This window comes from Bufo bufo, chromosome 1, assembly GCF_905171765.1.
Source record: "Bufo bufo chromosome 1, aBufBuf1.1, whole genome shotgun sequence".
In the NCBI taxonomy this organism is placed as follows: domain Eukaryota; kingdom Metazoa; phylum Chordata; class Amphibia; order Anura; family Bufonidae; genus Bufo; species Bufo bufo.
Genome location: NC_053389.1, coordinates 29,929,525 through 29,950,704, shown reverse-complemented (window position 1 = coordinate 29,950,704; position 21,180 = coordinate 29,929,525). Strand labels below are relative to the sequence as shown.

The window sequence follows — 21,180 nt, the reverse complement described above, 5'->3', positions numbered from 1 at the left end:
TGGCAGCTGTGTGTAGTCAGCTGTGCGCGCCCGGCTCCGGTGCTGCTGCTGAGGCAGCACAGCTGACTCCTTTATTTTTAGACTGTCCCTGCCCATAGATACTAGTTCTTCATTGGATACCTGTCTGGCTAGTGGAGCCAATTAGAGGAGGAAATTAGAAGTACTTTCGGACTGGAAAGCAGCGCGCCTCTGGGTCCCCAGTGAAAAGACATGCATTCCGTCTTGTTCCCTAAGTGTGTTACATAAGGCAGGGACATTTGCCTGAGAATTCGATAAAGCTAAATTATGTGAAATACTCACCAGACGCATTCATAAAGAAGTGCAGGCCTTTACCCGCTGCAGTCTGTGTTGCAGAAATTTCTGCGAGTGAAAAATCCATATTTAAAGGGAACCAGTTACCAGCGACTCCCTATCACACTGCAGAGACACAGCAGATGAGAATACTGCGTGTCTTCTGCTGATCTGGGGCTCATTGCAGAGTTAGACTCAGGACCCTGTTCAATCAGCCGGCTACAAGAAGCCCCATCCTCTCCGGGGGTCCAGCCTATTCCGTACATTGCCTTGATGCTCATCGATGATGGGATCTTTGAGATGTTTGGTGGGACACTTGCTGCCAGTCTTACTCAGGTTGAAGGGGTTTCCCAGGCCCTTTTATCTGTATGGCCAATCCTCGGGATTGGGGAAGGTCCCACTCCCCGTTCCCTTGTTGATCAGCTGTTCTACTATTTCCTTCAGTGGTGCAGCGCTGCAGTAACGAGCTGCGTCCACTACACAATGGACAGCGCTGTGTACACGCACGCTGGGGAGCCGCTGACTGCGGGGGTCCGACACCTCACTCCCACAGCAGTCAGAGATCAATGGGCCTGAGGATAGGTCATCGTTATTAAAGGCAATGTGTTAGAAAATGACCAAAATCACCTTTTTTATATGATTATTTTATTTTTATTTTTTCCCCCATATCTCAATATTTATAGTCCTGCAGCCTTCACTCCGGCTAACAGGCCATGGTCTCTGTTCTGTGCAGTTTTCTTTTCAGTAGTTATTATAATAATTATCAGCACAGGCAGAATGACGGTCACCTCTGTGCAGACGACACAAGATCCCCTCCTTCATAATGGGTGAAATCCCAGCTGATCAGCTCCCTCCTGACCTATGCACAAGGCACCGAGCATGCCTAGAACGCCCATCGTAGTCAGTGGGGTCCGCGCCTGCCCATTGTCTGCCCCATATCTTTACATATATGAGGCCCAGTGGCCAGTGTGGCGATTGGGGGATTATATACTATCAAGAATTCTAAAAAACAAATAAAAAATGTTGAAGTAGCAGAAAAGCTTTTTAATCCTCAGCGCCTGGACATCTAGCAGCATCGTTACTGTAACCACTATTGCTAGAAGTAGTACCAGGCATCAGGATTAGGGAACTCCCATCCGTCTCATTTACAGGAGCGTGTCTCTTGTGGGATCGTGCGTTCTGGACTACACAGTATAATTCTGTAGGTAGAGGTCAATCAATCATGATAATGCTGCGCGCTTCCTAAGTCCAGAACGCTCGGCCCCTCTCACACGGAGCGTGATTCCCGCATGGGACAGGCTTGGATAAGCCCTTTAAGGGCTTTTTCACACAAGATTTTCATACTGGAAAACCCTTTTAAGTCAGTATATCCAGGGGGATCCCTGTCTGCACAGTAATGTAGCTTCTATCTGGATCCTAAGAATTTGTGTCCTACATGTGATATCCAGACGGATAGAGACCGCCTTAGAGCCTGTTTACAATGTGAAGTTTGCTTTTGGAATTTTGGCATGGACACAACGCCAAAATTTGGGTTGTGGTCTTGTGGTGTCTGCCGCCCGTTGTTTTTAGCGGGAGGCAGTGCTGCGGCTCCTGGGCCGGCAGATTAAAGCTGCAACCACAGACAGCTGGCAGCCATATGCAGGTCAGCTCCATTTACTATAGCTAAGCCAGCAAGTGGGTAAGTGGCAGTTTTTGCTGCAGAATATCACTGTGTGAACATAACCCAACAGAGATCAGTTGGATATCTCTCCTAGTTAATGTAAACGAATTGTGAAATTCTGTAAACCGTCTGCAGCCTTACAAAGCAGCGTGTAACATCTAGTGATACCGCATACTATAAAGTAGGGTTGAACCGGGTATCAAATCATCTTTACCCAATAGAAACTTTTGTACCTGGATCGATTCCATACTGGGATTTGCCTTTTACCGATACTAGGCTCGATACTGCTCTCAGTGCGCACCATGTTCTCCTCAGCAGGACAGTGGAGAAGGAAGAAGCCTCCCCCTCCCCACTGTACTGCTGCCGCCGCCAATGACAAGTGAGAGGGGAAGAGGAGGGGCGGAGCTGAGGCCACTGTGCCACCAATAACAAGTGAGAGGGGAAGAGGAGGGGCGGGCCTGAGGCCATTGCGCCACCAATGCAGATAACTCCCCCATTAATTCATATACAGGAGGTGGGTGCTGCACCTGAGCGGTTAACTGCTGCAGATCGCAGCGCCCTGTCGTAGAGGTTGGGTGCCGGGTATAAGATTCTGCCGCTGGCACCCACCTCCTGTATTTGTATTAAAAGGTTAGTTATCTTCATTGGTGGCGCAGTGCGCCTCCAACCCCCTCAGTATTAGTCATTGGTGGCAGGGTCCCCTCCTCCTTATTGGTGGTGCAGTGGCAGTTGTGATCGGAGCCCCAGCAGTGTGATCCTGGGCCTCCGATCGGTTACCATGGCAGCCAGGACGCTACTGAAGCCCCGGCTGCCATGGTAAGCTCCCTTCCGCTGTGTGTACTATGTACAGGGCAGCAGGGAGAGTGTGAAGTCCTCTTCACCCTACTAGAGCTCTATCAGGGTGAATAGGACAAGGGATTAAAAGATCCCAGGTTCTGGCCCCTAAGGGGGAAAATGGTTATTAAATAAAAAGTTATCCCCCCTTTCCCAATTTTAAATTATAAAATATATAAACAATAAATAAACATTCCATATCCCCACGTCCAAAATGTCCAAACTATTAACATATTAAAAAATATCTCCTATGCGGTGAATGCCGTAACAGGGGAAAAAAGTTATAATAATAATAAAAAAAAAACATGATTTGCCATATTTTTTTTTTTAGTCACCTTGTTCCCCCCAAAAAATAGGATTGGACTGTTCCATTATGGGCTGGACGTTTTTATAAAATGCAGAATGCGCACAGCTTTTTTGGTGTGTGTTTTTTTGCGTGGTATCGAGTATCGCAATACTTTTTTTATGCTATTGAAACCAAATCAAAATTATGGTATCGTATCAGGACAACCCTACTACAAATCATGATTTATGTATTTAACTTTTTAAAAAAAATAAAGGTATGCTTAACCCTTTGCCTCTTTCAATCTTGCAGGTGGCAGCAGTACAGGATGCAAGTCCTCCTCTTCTTTCTGTCTGGCTGCCCCTTTTGCCTTTGTCCCCACTGAGGCAAGCATGTCGAGCCAGCACAGCCACGCTCCTTTCTCCAGCCTTCAATCAATGGCTGATCATCAGCAGGTAACTATATAATAGCATTTACCCCTGTGATGAGGGAGACAGACAAGAGTTTCTTAAAGGGGTTTTCCTGGAGTAAAATAATTGACAACCTATGTTCAGGATAAGTCATCGGTATCTGATCGGTGGGGGTTTGGCTCCCGGCACCCCCACTGATCATCTGTTTGAAGAGACCCTGGTGCTGTTGTGATCACATGGCCTATTTGCAGATCACTCCCATTCAGATTAATGGGCCTGGGTTACAATCCCAAGCACAGCGCTGCACAATGGATGGCTCTGTGCTTGGTTTGCTGTGTGGAGGCCGCAGCGCTACCCTGAGCAATATTTCCTCTTCAAACAGCTGGTTGAGGTTGTGCTAGGAATCTGATTCCTATCAATCCGATACTGATGGGCAATCATCAGGATCATCTGTATCTGCCAGGAAATCACTTGGCATAAGAGCAATGTTTGTAGGTTGCAATCTGAGTAATTAACTGTGGTACGAAAACTATCATTCAGGCTTCAAAATGTTTCTCATTTGTTAGTGGTAGAGACTGCAATGGTATCCTGTAGTTCAGGGATCGGCAGCCTCCAGCACGCCAGCTGTCTTTGTGAGACTACAACTCCCAGCATGCACACTTGTTTAGCTGTTCTTGTAACTCCCATAGAAGTGAAAGGAGAATTTTGGCAGTAGTAGTTTCAGCACAGCTGGAGTGCCAGAGGTTGCTGATTCCCACGGTAGCTCGTCATCTGGAACAATGTATTTAGGGGCAATACTAGCGTGCTGAATTGTGGGAGTTATCTTGTGTATGCCCCTTTTCCTGATAAGCGGACACAAAATGTTGCGTCATGCAGTTATCCAGTTACCTGTAGTGTGTTTCATCATTACAATGTATAGATTATATTGTGTATTCACTGAGTATTATTTTCCTTTTGGTTAAAATGACTATTGCCCTTCTCCACAGGTCCTGCCAGATATGACCATTTTACAACGGCGGATTCCATTAACCTTCCGAGACTCGGCAGCTGCACCTCTACGGAAGCTTTCAGTGGACTTGATAAAGACTTACAAGCACATAAATGAGGTTAGTTGACAATTATACTTGTTAACCCATTGGCATCATCGATGCATACACGTACGTCTGATATTCGCTCTTTAAAGATGGTGCCCGCTGGCAGCATCCGTGATCAGCAGTAACGCCAATCGAATACTTTTGACCCCTCATATGCCAGGTCACTTGCAACCGCTGCACCTGAGCAGTTATTTTCTGGGAGCACTGTGCTCCCAGGGACCGATTGATTCCCCCGTCCCAAGATCGAGGGAGCCATTTGGTTGCTATGGCAGCCTAAAGCCTTCTGAAGGCTCCAAGGTCTGCCGTAACAGAGTTCCTATCAAGCCCTGCCTGATTAAAAAACGAACTGATTCTGCCACCCTAAAATCTACAGGTCGCTCCACAAAAAAAAATCCCTCTACCAAATTCTTAGACATAAATTAAAGTTATAGGCATCAGAATATGGTGATGCAAAAAAATAAATAATAATTTAAACCTATACGGGAATTGCATTTTTTTATCTTTTCAATTTCATTTCATATGGATTGTTTTCCAGCTTGCCACTACATTATGTGCAATATTAAATGGTGCCATTAGAAAGTAGAACTGTTAATACATCTATGTTTTAGCCATGTTATGGCTCTGGGGAGGCACGAAGTAGAAAATGAAAAACCGGAAAATTGCTGCATCATGAGGGGATTATTTCTTAATTGTTTGCGGGTCCAACAGTAGGAAATTACAGTGATTTTACACATTCTGCCACAAACTTTACAGAGAAAATCTTCAAAACTGTGATGTAAAGTCAAGGTCAATCATGATGTTCCACCTTAAAAAGTCACAGTTCACACTTGCTGTTATTTTTGGTCAAGTGCAGCTCTTTGTCAAAGCCGTGAAACAACAGTTAGTCCCGGCTGCTGATGACTGTTGTCTGCCAGGTCATTTTCCCCACATTAGTAGATGCCAACCGGACTTATATTACTCTATTCTAACAGGTATCGCCTGCCAAATGTACAGCCATACACATCCCTGGGTAGGATAGATTGAGAACTCTCATGTGCTATTGCATCATGACCGAATTGTAAAAGAAAATGTAGACTTCAATTATACAGTGTTCAATCCCTTCTATCACTGATGTGCGTTGGTTTCACCACTGTATGACTGGAGCTTTTATTTTTATGTGTACCTCCAGTTATGTATAGAAATTAAAGGCTATGGACGCCCTTGGAGCGTTTTTATTCATTTTACCTTTTGGCTAAAAATCATTTTTACAGTTGGTCCTTATTAAAAAGTTTCGACTTCTTTTCCTGTACAGATTTCAGTTTCTTTGCCTTTGCTGATTAGCAGGCTTCCGCTTCAGTCCCGTCAGGCATCTGGTCTGATGGTTCCACATGTGGCCCTGATCTCTCAACTCCTGACGGCTCATAAGCACTCAGTGTGATAAGAATTTAGCTTAAATGAGTGTTGGTTTATGAGCGGTCAGGAGTTGAGAGATGAGGGCCACAGATCCTGCTGGCAGAGCTGATGTGAATGGAGAGCCTGCCAGTCTGCAAATAGACAGAAACTGAAAGCTGTACAGGAATAGTGCTCTACTTTTTTTTAATTTTTTTTTTTATACAGACCGATTGAAAAAATGATTTTTATCCCAAAATCAGTAGAATGCGATAATAAAAAAAAAAGTCCCCATAGCCTCTTTCTATATGCAGTGATTTTTATTTTCTAATATACAGTGGTCGCTCAAGCTACAATATTTTTTGAATCAGATCCTTTTTATTAACATCGCCAATTACCGTAATAATACAATCTTACAGCATAGTATAGCAATGACATGTTTTCCTAATAACACATACAAACTTGGTCTGAACTCAGACCCTTAGCATATATCTTGATACAACTTTTAGCCCCCCCCTTCCCATGCACCCCACCCCAATGGTGTTGGTGATCTTACCAAATATTGTTATTCAAACGCCTAAACAAAAGCCAGGAGTCCCAAAGCTTTTCAAACTTTGTGGGACACCCCCTCTTCTGAAATATAGCCTTTTCATAAACCAGCATTGTGTCAACTTTGCGTATAAATTCTCTAAGGGATGGAGGTTCCGCCTGTATCCAGTGCAAGGCTATCAGCTTTCTTGCCACATATAATAACCGACCCACTGCTACTTTATACATGTGCTCAGTTGCAATCTCTGATACATAGCCCAGAACGCACACCTTGGGATCATACGGTATTTGTACCTTTTATATACATCATGTATGACTTTCAGTACCTCCTCAGTTTCTCGCAGCTCCACGGCATATGTATAAGATCCACAGAGCACTGAGGACAATCAGCATTGAGTCTATACCCCAAACGATGCAAAAAGGTTGGTGTCTTATAGACTCTGTGGACAATAAACAGCTGCGAAAGCTTACCCCCCTTCGCTCAAGGAGGATAACTGGGTATCGCTTCAAGAATGTCTGACCACTGGTCATTAGAGATAGTCCCTACATCCTGTTCCCACTTGCGCATTCTGGACAAAGGGTAAGATATCAAATAATTATCTAGCAGTAGTTTATATGTCATGGAGATCATCCCTCTCCTCACCCCTTTGGAGATAATGTGGTGCAAAACCACATCCCTCTGACACTCTAACATTGTTTTTGAATCTCTTGTTATACGCGTGGCGTATTTGGAGATATTTGTAAAATTGTCCTCTAGGTATACCATACAATTCCTGCAGCTTAGTAAAAGATGCAAAGGCTTCCCCCCTCAAGTAAATGGCCTATTCTTAGAATCCCTTTCCGTCTCCAATCCCCAAAGCCTTCTAAGGAGACAAATTCGGGCAACCCTGGGTTACCCCATGGAGGAGTATATTCCTTAGTTCCTTCAACCTTTCTTAACTGTTTTATCTTACTCCAAGTTTTATACATTGTGTAGCCTAAGGCACCCATTGGACCTTCCTGATGTATTTCTGCCCCTTCCAGGAGCAACAAAAGGTCTCAGCTTTTCAGTTTATATTGAATTAACTGACTGGTCACATCTCTAGACTCGGGGTCTAACCATCCCTTGAAGTGTTGACTCTGAGCAGCCAAATAAGGGATTCGGCACCGCCAGTCCCCCCTCTGACTTGGCGTACTGCAGCGTTTCCAGTTTAATCCTAGGTTGGCCCTTGCGCCAAATAAGCTCCCGAAAAATAGAGTCAATCCTGTCAAATCTATTCTTTGGAAGCCATACCGGGGAGTTTTGCAAAATATATAGCAATTGAGGCAAGCTACAATATTAATGGGTTGCAGGACAACCATTGTATGTGGAAACCATTGTAACGATTGGTTCCAAAGCCCCAAAATGTCTTACAAGATAAGAGAAAAATAAGCAGATAACTAAGACAGATAAAACAAGTCCTTACAGATAACAGACAGTTAATACACCTATTATACCAGAGAAGTGGCCTTGACTGGTTGGATCTGGGTCTGAGACATTGTATGTTGAGTCTTGTTTCAACTTACGATAGTCAGAAAAAGACCACTGTGTGTTGAAAATATTGTATCCTGATCTGAGGCCATTGTATCTTGTGGAATCACTGTACACAGTGCGGCAGATCTACTAACATTGACATTTCCTATACCAGTAAAATGCTTCCAATTTAGAGGCTTGCACTTCTTAGTGAATTTGCGTCTTTTGCAGTCTATGCCAGATAAACTAGATCTGTGCTAGATATGAGCTGTAACCTATGCCTGTTCCAGCTCCTGCTAAGACATGCCCGGTTTTATTTTATTTATTTTTTTACCACATTTGAAAAATGTCAGTGTAAAAAGTTGCAAGTATGGTGACTTCGAAAAACGGCATAAAAAAGCCTGAACTTATGCCGTACCCTTATGGTTGTGATCACTCGTCTTCTGAATTCATATTTGAGAAGTGTTATTTTTCACAATTGTGGGAAGGTGCCATCGCTTTGCCTGCACCCCATTAGCAATCCATGTCTTGTCACATCTACTTATTGACACCCCTTTTATGTAAGGGCAGAATTTCTGCTTTAGCGTCCTGCTTGGTGCTGGTCGAGCCCTTGTCTGGTTAAGATCAGGTGTGATTTTAAACAAATGCTTTTGTCTGCTCAGGTTTATTACGCTAAAAAGAAGCGCCGTGCCCAACAAGTGCCACCTGAAGACTCCAGCACGAAGAAGGAAAGGAAAGTGTTCAACGATGGGTTTGATGACGATAACTACGATTACATAGTTAAGAACGGAGAGAAGTGGATGGACCGATATGAAATAGATTCACTGATTGGAAAAGGATCTTTTGGACAGGTAAGTGGATTGAGGCAATATCCGGAAAATGCTCCTAATACAGTGATGAGTAAAATGCTCCTGACTGAATCTTGATCGCAACGTATCGTACGTACATAGCAGAGGTCATATTCTCCTCATTTCCTAGTTTTATCATGTGGCTTATGGCTTTGATATGTTTTGTGGCAACTGTAATATTTGTGCATACGTGTGTCCAAGGAATGTAGTAAAATGTCTACAAATATATTACAGAAAATGTGAATATTAGAAATGAGCAAATTTCAGCTTATGAGATTCGTTCACACTTCGTTTGGTGGTAAAAGGTGAATTGCGTTATGGATTCCGTGTTACCACGGACCATAACGCAATTCTATGACGGAGGCATTCCCTTATTCATTCCGTCATAATAGAAGTCTATGGCCTGCAAAACGGATCCGTCCCGCTTTTGTTATGCAGGAGAGAACTCTCCTGATCCGGAGTCCTCTCCTGCATAACAGAAACTGGACAGATCCGTTTTGCAGCCCATAGACTTCTATTATGACGGAATGCCTCTAAAGACGTTCCGTCATAGAATTGCGTTATGGTCGGTGGTAACACGGAATCCATAACGCAATTCACCTTTTACCACCAAACGAAGTGTGAACAAATTTCTAAATATGAAATTCGCTCATCTCTAGTGAATATTGTGAATAATTTCAGGCCAAGAATGATCTGTATATTAATATTGGTACAGCTTCTGTGTGAATATTAATTTGAGACTCCCTTTTCTGGAATTTAGCCCCTCAGGGCTGTATGGTTTACTATGGTTTTATAGGCTTCCCTATACACACTGGCTGTGACCATTGTGGTGGGAAACGTTCACTTTTTAAAATGGTTTTTCAAGATATAAATGCTGATGATCTATCCTCTGTATATGTCATCAGTATCTGATCTGTGGGGGTCTGACACCCAGGACCCCTGCCGATCAGCTGTTTGAGAAGGCACTGGTGCTCACAGTAGCGCCGTGGACCTCTCTCTGCACAGCGCCGTACATTGTATAGAGACTGTTGCTTGGTATCACACTCAGCCCCATTCACTCCTATAGGGCTCAGCTACACCTAGGCCATGTGACGGATGAACATGTCATCACTGGCCTAGGAAAAGGTGTCGCACCCCCACTGATCATATACTGATGAATTATCCGGTATTTAAAGGGAACCGGTCACCTCCAAAAATCATCCCAAGCCAGCAGCAGTACCGGAGAGTAGCCAGCAGCATGTTTGTAACAATCCTTTCTTGCCCAATTCCTTGGGGGACACAGGAAACCTTGGGTATAGCTCATCTCCATAGGAGGCGTGACACTAAGTGAAAGACTGCTAAGCCCCTCCTCCAGGAGCCACACCCCCAGCCCGGAGAGAGAGACTTCCAGTTTTTTGCTTAGTGTCAAGGAGGCAAGACACTTTCTGCACTGCAGAGCTGTCTTTGCTAAAGATTTTATTTTTTATTTTCAATTTCTTTGCTTTTTCTCAACAGGGACAACAGAGTCGCAATAGACCTCTCTGTTTTCCTGGGGTTGAGCTGCGCCAGTGCCGGCTATCCGCACTGCTGCCTCCCCCACAGAAGAAAAGGAGGACCAGGGCAGCCCAGCTCCCCTGCATCCCGCCAGCACAAGGGTCGCCCACCTGCAAGCCCCTCTCCAGCTCCCTGCCACTTCGGTGCCAGTGGCTGAAGGGGCGTCCCTGCTGGATGGACAGAGGGTGAAAACGTCGAATGGTGAGGTGGCTGTGCAGCCGTTCCCTCCCCCCCCCCGTTAGGGCCCTGATCCTGCTGTCCCCTCTGCCTGACCTTCATTGTCGATTACAATATACAGCTCTCATAGCTGTGAGTCCTGCGGCTCCTTTGTGTGTGGGGCAGAGCTGAGCGGTGCTCGAGGGGGAGGGTTACAGCGCAGTTTACCTCAGGTGCGGCGGCCGTGGGGCAGCCTTTCGTTATCTCGGCTAGTACTGCGGCTGTGTTCAACTGCCGGCTGACATTCTGACAAGCGCACGCTCTTGTCCGGCCACCGGTGTGCGTTCGCCTCCGCTTATATGGAGGTGGACGGGGGACAATATTCTGTGGGGTTTTCGGCGGCATGTATTTTTTTTTTTTTTAATCGCGCGCGAAAAGTTTCATCGTTGGGCGGAGCTTCGTTCCGCTTCCCCTGTGCATGTTAGGCTTCAGTCAAGGGGCGGACGTCTCTTCTTCCCGCTCCTCACTAGCCCCGCCTCCTCTTCGTGCCTGCCTGCTCTCAGGACGGATCATTTTTACCTCAGGTGTTGCCGCCGCTGCTGTTGCCGCTGCTGTGCCGTCTGCTCCCACTGTGACCTGGTAGGACTGTTGACCCCTTCTAGCACTGCAGCCCTCTGGCCTGGACGTTTTGTATATTACTTCCAGCCAACATGTCTGACCCCTCAGTGCCTGCTGGTCCTTGGTATCATACCTGCACCGCATGTAAGGCGCCCCTTCCTCAAGGGCAGCCTGACCCGCATTGCTCGGCTTGCAAAGCCCCATTACAGGGTCCGCCATCTGCTGTGTCACCCCCTGGCCTCTTGGATCCCCCTGACTGGGCTAGATCCCTTTCCCAGGCTGTGGTCAGTCTCACTAATGTTGTGGGCCGCCTTGCAGATGCATTGCCCTTACCGCAGCCGGATAATTCCCCTGCTGGGCCCTCCGGGTCCGCTACCTTAGCTGACCCGTCTGAGTCTCTCTCTCCAGGCGACACCTCCAGAGCCGGTCAACCCCAGAAGCGGTGCAGGGCGGAGCACCTATCATCCTCGGATGCTTCGGTATCACCCCCAAGGGTGCGCCCTCAGTCGGGCCCTTCCTCATTACAGGATATGCCCTCTGAAGGGGAACTAGCCGATTCTGATTGGGATATGGACTCGGCCTTGCCTTCAAAGCTGGCTTCTGCTGTGGGCCATCTTATTAACAATATCCGTGATACCTTTAAGATTCACGATGACCCTCCTAATTCTGAAAAAAACTGTGTTTCCTTTTTTCGCCAAAAACAGGCGTCTGCGTTTTTTCCCCTCCACGCTGACTTCTCGTCGGTGGTTTCTAAGGCCTGGGCCCGTCCTGATGCCCGTTTTACCCCGCCTAAGAAGTTGGATATCTGTTATCCATTCCCGGCGGATTGCATTACAAACTGGGCGTCGCCACCTAAAGTCGACCCCCCTGTGGCCCGTTTGTCCAAAAGCACGGCTATTCCCGTTGCAGATGGTTCTTCCTTACAATCCACTGAAGATCGCCGGATAGAGGCCATTACAAAGGGTATCTTTGCAGCCTCCGGTTCCGCCCTCAGGCCGGTCTTTGCCTCCGCTTGGGCTGGAAAAGCGGTTTCAGAGTGGGCGTCTCAGCTGGATCAGGAGCTTGAATCCGACGTCCCTATTCAGGACCTCCGTGCTCTAGCCCAACTTATCGTTCAAGCCGGCAAATTTGTCTGTGAGGCATCCCTGGATGCGGGGGCTCTCATAGCCCGTTCGTCTGCCCTGGCCGTTTCGGCTAGGAGGGAGCTTTGGTTAAAGGTATGGACGGCGGACGCCACGTCAAAGCGGTCTCTTACTGGCCTTCCCTTCACTGGTTCTCGATTGTTCGGGACCCGCTTGGATGAAATCATCTCCGAAGCCACGGGAGGGAAGAGTACACATCTTCCCCAATCCCGGACTAGGAGCACCACTCGAGGCCGTCCCACCTTTTCTCGCTTCAGGTCTTCCCGCAGGGTTCCCACACCTCGCACCACTTCAGGTCCATCCTCTAACCCTGTCCAAGACAGACGTAAAACCTTTTTTTCGGACCCAGCCCTCCTGGCGCAAGTCACAGCCTGCTCGCCCTCCCGCTACCGAGCAGAACCCTACCTGAAGGTGCGCCCCCACCCACCCGGGTGGGGGGACGTCTCCTCCTGTTCAGGGACTTCTGGCAGGCGCACGTCTCCGACGCCTGGGCTCTCGAGGTGGTGTCTTCCGGGTACAAACTCGAGTTTGCGTCCCTCCCCCCAGTTCGGTTCTTTCGCTCCCGGGATCCCCAAGGGGTGGCCGATTTCTTTACTGCCACTCGTACCCTTCTGGACAAAGGGGTCATCGCTCCGGTTCCTATGGAAGAAAGATTCAAGGGGTTCTATTCGAACCTTTTTGTGGTCCCCAAAAAAGAAGGCTCGGTTCGTCCCATTCTGGATCTAAAACGGTTAAACCGTTTCCTTCGTCTTCAGCGGTTCCGGATGGAGTCTCTCAGGTCGGTGGTGGCCTCTCTGGAAAAAGGGGAGTTCCTGGCCTCTATCGACATCCAGGACGCCTACCTTCATATTCCAATCGCTCGGTGTCATCAGTGCTTTCTGCGCTTTGCATTGGGGTCCGACCACTACCAGTTCATTGCCCTCCCCTTCGGGCTGGCGACGGCCCCTCGCGTTTTCACAAAGGTCCTAGCCCCTGTCCTCGCCTTACTTCGTTCCAGGGGAGTTTTTTTTCTTCCATATTTGGACGATCTCCTTATCAAGGCACCCTCTCTGTCACTGACATCTGCCAGTGTGGACCTCTCGCTACAAACCTTACGCCGGTTCGGTTGGATTATCAATCTTCCCAAATCCTCTCTTGTTCCATCCAAGCAACTAATCTTTCTGGGGATGCTGCTGGATACAGAGGCAGCGGAGGTTCGGCTTCCGTCAGAAAAGCGCCAGCTCCTTCATCGGTCGGTTCGGAGCCTTCTGACCCACCGCCATCCTTCCTTCCGGTTCAGCATGCGGGTCTTGGGACAGATGGTTTCCTGTTTCGAAGCAATCCCCTACGCGCAGTATCACTCCCGCACCTTTCAGACTGCCATTCTGTCCGCCTGGGACAAGTCTCAGGAGAGTCTGGATCGGCATTTTCCCCTTCCCCCCCAGGTTCGCTCCTCTCTCCTCTGGTGGTTGCGGACCCCTCTCCAGGGGAAGTCCTTCTTGCCGATAACTTGGTTGGTGATTACCACCGATGCCAGCCTGCGGGGGTTGGGGGGGGGGGGGGGGGGTGTTTCCTCCTCGGTCCGTACAAGGCACTTGGTCTCCATCGGAGTCCAAACTGCCGATCAACGTTCTGGAGCTGAGGGCGGTTCTCCTCTCACTCCGGCATTGGACTTCGCTGCTTCAAGGTCACCCTGTTCGTGTCCAATCGGACAATGCCACGGCTGTGGCATACATAAATCATCAGGGGGGCACTCGCAGCGCGGCGGCGATGAGGGAGGTGTCTCTAATCCTTCGCTGGGCGGAAGTTCATGTTCCAGCCCTTTCGGCCATTTACATCCCGGGGGTGGACAATTGGGCGGCGGATTTCCTCAGCCGGACGACGATCGACCCGGGCGAGTGGTCTCTGCACCCCGACGTCTTCGAGTCTCTTTGCCTTCGTTGGGGTCGTCCGGACGTGGATCTCATGGCCTCCAGATTCAACCACAAGCTTCCCACCTTCATGGCCAGAGCCAACGATCCGGACGCTTACGGCGTGGACGCGCTCGTCCTTCCCTGGACAGGGTTCTCTCTCCTCTACGTTTTTCCGCCCCTGCCTCTTCTTCCACGAGTCCTTCGGAAGATCGCGGCGGAAGGCACGCCTGCGATCCTAATAGCCCCGGATTGGCCTCGTCGTCCTTGGTACGCCGACCTTATGCTGCTCCTGGCAGACGCCCCCTTGCCTCTGCCTCTAAGAGAAGACCTCCTCTCTCAAGGGCCGATCTTCCACCAGCATTTAGGGTCGCTACGTTTAGCGGCGTGGCTATTGAAACCGCAGTCCTAACGCGGCGGGGGTTTTCTGCTGACGTGGTCTGTACCATGATTCGTGCGCGAAAACCGGCATCGTCCAGGATTTATTACCGAACCTGGCGGACCTATTTGAACTTCTGTGAGACCTTGGATGTTCATCCCCTTCGGTTTTCTCTCCCCACGATTTTATCCTTCTTGCAGTCTGGTCTGGACTTGGGTTTGGGTCTCAGTACCCTAAAGGGTCAGATCTCAGCGCTTTCGATCCTCTTCCAGCGCCCTCTGGCTCCGCTCGGTCCAGTTAAGACCTTTCTTCAGGGGGTTGCTCACTATGCTCCCCCCGTATCGCGCTTCCGTTCCATCTTGGGATCTTAATGTTGTGCTAACGGCTCTCCAATCTTCTCCTTTCGAGCCTCTGCATAGGGTTTCCCTTCGCTTGTTGTCTTGCAAAGTTTTTTTCCTCGTTGTCATCACGTCTCTTCGGCGTGTATCTGAATTGGCGGCACTTTCTTGCGTAGAACCCCTCTTGGTTTTTCACCAGGACAAGGTGGTTCTCCGCCCGGTTCCGGATTTCCTTCCGAAGGTGGTGTCCGCTTTTCACCTAAATGAAGATATTGTCCTTCCTTCTCTGTGCCTGTCCCCGTCTCATCCTCGGGAACGGGATCTTCACCGTCTGGATGTTGTTAGGGCTCTGAGGATCTACTTGGATGTAACTAGACCCTTTCGGCGCTCGGATTCTCTATTTGTGGTTCCGGAGGGTCCGCGCAGGGGGCTGGCGGCATCTAAAGTGGTTATTGCCCGCTTCATCAAGATGGCTATTGCTGAGGCTTACCGTGCTAAGGGCAGGGAGCCGCCCTTTAGTGTTACCGCTCATTCTACCAGAGCGGTCGGGGCTTCCTGGGCTCAGCGAAATCGAGCTTCGGCTGAACAATTGTGTAAGGCGGCCACCTGGTCTTCTTTGCACACTTTCACCAAGTTCTACAGGGTGAACACTTATGCATCGGCGGATGCTGCTTTGGGCCGCCTGGTCTTGCAGGCGGCGGTGCCTTAATGCCTATGGTGTTTTAATGCATCTTGGGTTTGTGGTCCCTCCCTATTTTTGGACTGCTTTTGAACGTCCCAAGGTTTCCTGTGTCCCCCAAGGAATTGGGCGAGAAAACGAGATTTTTGTATAACTTACCAGTAAAATCTCTTTCTCGCTCTTCCTTGGGGGACACAGCACCCACCCATTGTTTTGGTTGCCCTGACGGGTGTTTTGACTTGTTGGTGTTATTTTGGTTGATCCTTGCCTTTGTTTTAACTACTTGGGCACATAACTGGTAGTCGCTCGCTCCAGGCTGAGGGTATAGCTGCTGGAGGAGGGGCTTAGCAGTCTTTCACTTAGTGTCACGCCTCCTATGGAGATGAGCTATACCCAAGGTTTCCTGTGTCCCCCAAGGAAGAGCGAGAAAGAGATTTTACTGGTAAGTTATACAAAAATCTCGTTTTTCTTCCTGCAGGTAGTTGAAGCAAAAGCTGTAAAAACGATCTTTAATCCCCTGCCGGCGCGCTTCTCTAGTCAGGCTTGAAGTCGCGGAGGCAGCGGCCTCCTTGCTTCAAGTCACAGTAACCACGCCCCCTTCCCTGCCCCTTCGCTGTGACTGACAGCGCTTATGCACGACAGTTCGGCTGCCTTTGCTGAACTGCCGGCTGTCAATCACAGCGAAGGGGAAGGGGGAGGGGGGGGATTATAGAACGTTTTTACAGCTTTTGCTTCAGCTACCTGCAGGAAGAAAATTATTGTTACAAACATGCTGCTGGCTACTTTCAGGTACTGCTGCCGGCTTGGGATGTTTTTTTTTTGGAGGTGACAGGTTCCCTTTAAATCTCGGAAGACCTCTTCAAATAGTAATGTTGAATTCTGTCAAAGTAGTTGAGCCCCTGTATTGCATCTGCAACTAAACAGTCACTACATATTTACTTGTCCCAAAGATGCATTCTGTATTAGTCCATGATTAAATTATACCGCCACATACTATGAATGATCGGCACTTTTTAACACTTACTGGGTTATTGTCAGCTACTAGAGACTTAGAAATATTTAGTACATTAAACTTAAAATGTGTTTTTCAGGTGGTGAAAGCATACGATCACCATGATCAAGAATGGGTAGCCATTAAAATCATTAAAAATAAGAAGGCTTTTTTGAACCAGGCCCAGATAGAGCTGAGACTACTTGAGCTTATGAACAAACATGACACCGAAATGAAGTATTACATAGGTAAGTACTGACTGGATCCTGTTTGGTTTTTCTCTGAAGTTATGGCATCAGTAATAAAAGTAGAAGAATAAAAAAATCTTAGTCCTTGTGTTCTCTAAGGCTGGGTTCACACTTGAGCGTTTTACAGCGCGTTCAAACGCGATGTAAAACGCTCAACACATGAAAACCAATGCTTCCCTATGGCCCTGGTTCTCACTTGAGCGTTTTACAGCGCTGAAAAACGCGCTGTAAAACGCCCTACGCTCAAACAAGTACTTGAGCTTCTTTGGGGCGTTTTGACGCGCGTTTGTGGCCATAGGACATTGCAGTCAATCACACAAACGCGTGTCAAACGCGCGTTTACTATTGCAAAAAACGCTCGTCAAAAACGCGCGTTAAACGCGCATATCAAAGACGCTCAGGTCTGAACCCAGCCTAAGAGCAAGTTTAAACCTGGCAGATATGTGGCGTAAATTTATGCAACAGTCCGATTCAGGTGAATCCATGTGCCTGCCTCTGGAACATTCTATTCAGATGAATGAAACTACATTTTAGTCACACAAAAAAATCACTCGCTATTCCCTAGGGCAGTGATAGGCAAACTGCAGCTCTCCAGCTTTTGCAGAACTACAACTCCCAGCATGCAAAGACTCCCTATAGCTTTCAGCCTACAGCAGGGCATGGTGGGAGTTGTAGTTTTGCAACAGCTGGAGAGCCGCAGTTTGCCTATCACTGCCCTAGGGTATAATATTTAGACACAACGGATTTGTTGCAGATATGCTCAGCGTAGGTTGACTTGCTGTGTATTAAACCAACACCGTAGGTTACTTTGTTTTGTCGAGTGTGGAGGAAATTTTTCAAAATGTCATCAACTTTGTTGGTTTTACCTCACACAAATGGGGGAAAAATGGTAGAATAATCACCATAATTAAAGCATGCTGCATTTTGGAAAAGTTGCTGGCCCAGAAATGCAACAGAAAACCGTACAATGCCACAAACAAAAAGACTTGGCAGTACATTTTATATTTCACTATAGGTTTTCATGTAACATCTGGCTGCAGCTTTTTGGGCAAGATAAATGGGAGAGAAAAAAAAAATTGTGTTTTTTTTCTTATGCAGTTTTGTCTGTTTACGTCTCAAGCTCCTTAATTCCAATTCCCACCTTCCTAATTCACTTTTTTTTCTGAATTACACAGTACGTGCACATTTACAAATTCAGCCTCTTTGTCAATAGTTTTTTTTATTCCTAGTTGAGAATTGAAGGCAATGCAGACATGTCATGATGCAGCTGTCAAGTCATAGGCCTCATGCACACGACCGTGGTGTGTTTTGCGGATCCGCAAAACACAGATGACGTCCGTTTGTGTTCCGCAATTTGTGGAACGGCACGGACAGTCATTGATATAACTGCCTATTCTTGTCCGCAAAACGGACAAGAATAGGACAGGTTTATATATTTATTTTTTTGCGGGGCAACAGGCCATTAAACTGAATGGGTCCGCACCCGAGCCGGCTCGGATGCGGACCAAAACGGTCGTGTGCATGAGGCCATATTCGCAGTACATGCGCTCCAACTCCTACATCTCGTAGCGTTGATGTGTGACCTCTTATATGAAATACGACACACCATTGACACTTCTGTACCTGTAGATTGTGGATGCGATTTTGCAGTGCAGTATTGCGTTTGCGCTGATTTGTACGTTCTGTTGTCTGAAATGTCACAAGTGTTTTTTTCCTTTGCAGTGCATTTAAAACGACACTTTATGTTTCGGAACCATCTTTGTCTGGTGTTCGAGTTATTATCTTACAACTTGTACGACCTTTTAAGAAATACAAACTTCCGCGGAGTCTCTCTAAACCTGACCCGAAAGTTTGCTCAGCAACTCTGCACCGCTCTGCTCTTCTTGGCCACTCCTGAGCTCAGTATCATTCATTGTGACCTGAAACCTGAGAACATTCTTCTATGTAACCCAAAACGCAGTGCCATCAAAATTGTGGACTTTGGCAGCTCCTGTCAGCTTGGACAAAGGGTATGTGTTGTCTAGGAAGTTTCTTTCGTGTTGTGAGATTACAGTCATGGCCCAGAGAGAGCCTGTCATAGATAGCAACTGTCATAAAAGTGACTCGTTTTAGGAGGACCTTAAACTTTCTCAAGTAGTCAAGTAGACATAGACTTCATATAGCTTTATGTTGTGACCGTGCTAAGGATCCTTCTACATAAGCAGATTTTATGCCCTTAACGAGTGCTGATTGGCGCTCGTTATTACTTCAGTTTTTGCTGTGCAATGATTGGACACGGTGAAGAAGTGATTATTGATATCCCAGATCTGACAAATGGCATTTAGGCCTCCTGCACACGAACGTGTGCACCCCGTGGCCGTAATGTATGAACACCGTCCATGGGGCAGCCGCAGCGGATAGCTGACCTAATCCAGGGCTCCAGATGGCGACCAAAATGGTCGCCAATGCGATTTAGAATTTACAAATGGCGACAAGACTTTTTAGTCTTGTCGCTATTTGCGACTAGACCCGTTGCCGCAGCTCTGCTGTTGAATACAGCGGCGGGGCACAGGAGATGATAGTTCTCTGCCCCACCGCCGATGTTCTTAGCAGCGCAGTGGAGAAAGGAGTCTCTCCCTTCCCCTTGTGCTGCTGCCGCCGCCAATAGGAAGAGAGACGGGAGGAGGAGGGGAGGGGCGCACTGCGCCACCAATGAAGATAACTGACCTGTTAATACAGATACAGGAGGCGGGTGCCGGAATCAAATAGCCGGGACCTGACCTCTATGACGGGGAGCTGCGATCCGCTGCAGTAAACCCCTCAGGTACCGCTCCCTGTCATAGAGGTTGGGTCCCGGCTATTTGATTCCGGCACCCGCCTCCTGTATTTGTATTAACAGGTCAGTTATCTTCATTGGTGGCGCAGTGCGCCCCATAACACCCCAGTATAATAAACATTGGTGGCGCAGTGGGAAGTGCCAGTGAGGGTTAAAAAATTAACAACTTGCCTCCTCCAATTGATCGCGTAGCTGCCGGTCTCCTGTTCTTTCTTCAGGACCTGTCCATGGTAATGGACCATGTGATGAGCTCAGTGACGTCACTGAGCTCATCACATGGTCCATTACCATGGTGATGGATCATGTGATGTACCATGTGATCAGCTCAGTGATGTCACGACAGGTTCTGAAGAAAGAACAGGAGACCGGTTGCTACGCACTTGCTTGTGGATGCTTGCTATTTTCACGCAGCCCCATTAACTTCTATGAGGCCTGCGTTGCGTGAAAAACGCACAACATAGAGCATGCTGCGATTTTCACGCAACGCACAAGTGATGCGTGAAAATCACCGCTCATGTGCACAGCCCCATAGAAGTGAATGGGTCCGGATTCAGTGCGGGTGCAATGCGTTCACCTCAAGCATTGCACCCGCGCGGAAATCTCGCCCATGTGAAAGAGTCCTAAGGGTGAATAGGACAAGGGTTCCAGACCCTAAGGGGGCTAATAGTAAGTAAAAATAAAACACAAACACTAAGGCTACTTTCACACTTGCGGCAGTGTGATCCGGCAAGCAGTTCCGTTGTCGGAACTGCCTGCCGGATCCGCCGATCTGGATGTGACTGAAAGCATTTGGGAGACGCATCCGGATGCGGATCCATCTCACAAATGCATTGCAAGAACGAATCCATCTCTCCACTTGTCATGCAGACAGACGGATCCGTCTTGTATCTTTTTTCACATTTTTACCGGTCTGCGCACGCGCTGACCGGAAGGACGGATCCTGCATTCTGGTATTTTGAAGGCCGGATCCGGCACTACTACATTCCTATGGGGGAAAATGCCGGATCCGTCATTCAGGCATGTATTCAGTTTTTTTCGCCGGAGATAAACCGTAGCATGCTACGGTTTTCTCTTTTGCCTGATCAGTCAAAAAGACTGAACTGAAGACATCCTGATGCATCCTGAACGGATTACTCTCCATTCAGAATGCATGGGGATATGCCTGATCAGTTCTTTTCTGGTATTAAGCCCCTGTGACGGAACTCTATGCCGGAAATGAAAAACACTAGTGTGAAAGTACCCTAAAATATTAAGTTTAAATCCCCCCTTTCCCAATTTTACATATAAAATATATAAACAATAAATAAATAAACCTATTACATAGCGCTGCGTCCGAAAAGTCCAAACTATTAAATTATTAAAAAATATCTCCTATGCGGTGAGCATTCGCCATTTTTTAATCACCTTGTCACCCCAAAAAATAGGATAAAACTGTTCTATTATGGGCCGAACGTTTCATAAAATGCGAAATGCACGCAGCTTTTTTTGGTATTTTTTTTTGCACGGTATTAAGTATCGCAATACTTTTTTATGGTGACTAAAGCGAATCAAAATTTTGGTATC

The 21,180-nt window shown here is 47.5% G+C and overlaps 1 protein-coding gene across 2 annotated transcripts in view; it reads left to right on the top strand.

Moving 5' to 3' along the window:
* LOC120992595 (dual specificity tyrosine-phosphorylation-regulated kinase 1B-like) overlaps nucleotides 1–21,180 on the top strand; it is a 67,821-nt gene that overhangs the window by 35,553 nt on the left and 11,088 nt on the right. For both annotated transcript variants that reach the window (XM_040421662.1, XM_040421672.1), the window contains exons 2-6: nucleotides 3,381–3,523; nucleotides 4,465–4,584; nucleotides 8,644–8,832; nucleotides 16,655–16,802; nucleotides 18,525–18,811. In XM_040421662.1, the coding sequence (XP_040277596.1) occupies nucleotides 3,381–3,523; nucleotides 4,465–4,584; nucleotides 8,644–8,832; nucleotides 16,655–16,802; nucleotides 18,525–18,811 (887 nt within the window). The remainder of the gene's footprint in view (nucleotides 1–3,380; nucleotides 3,524–4,464; nucleotides 4,585–8,643; nucleotides 8,833–16,654; nucleotides 16,803–18,524; nucleotides 18,812–21,180) is intronic.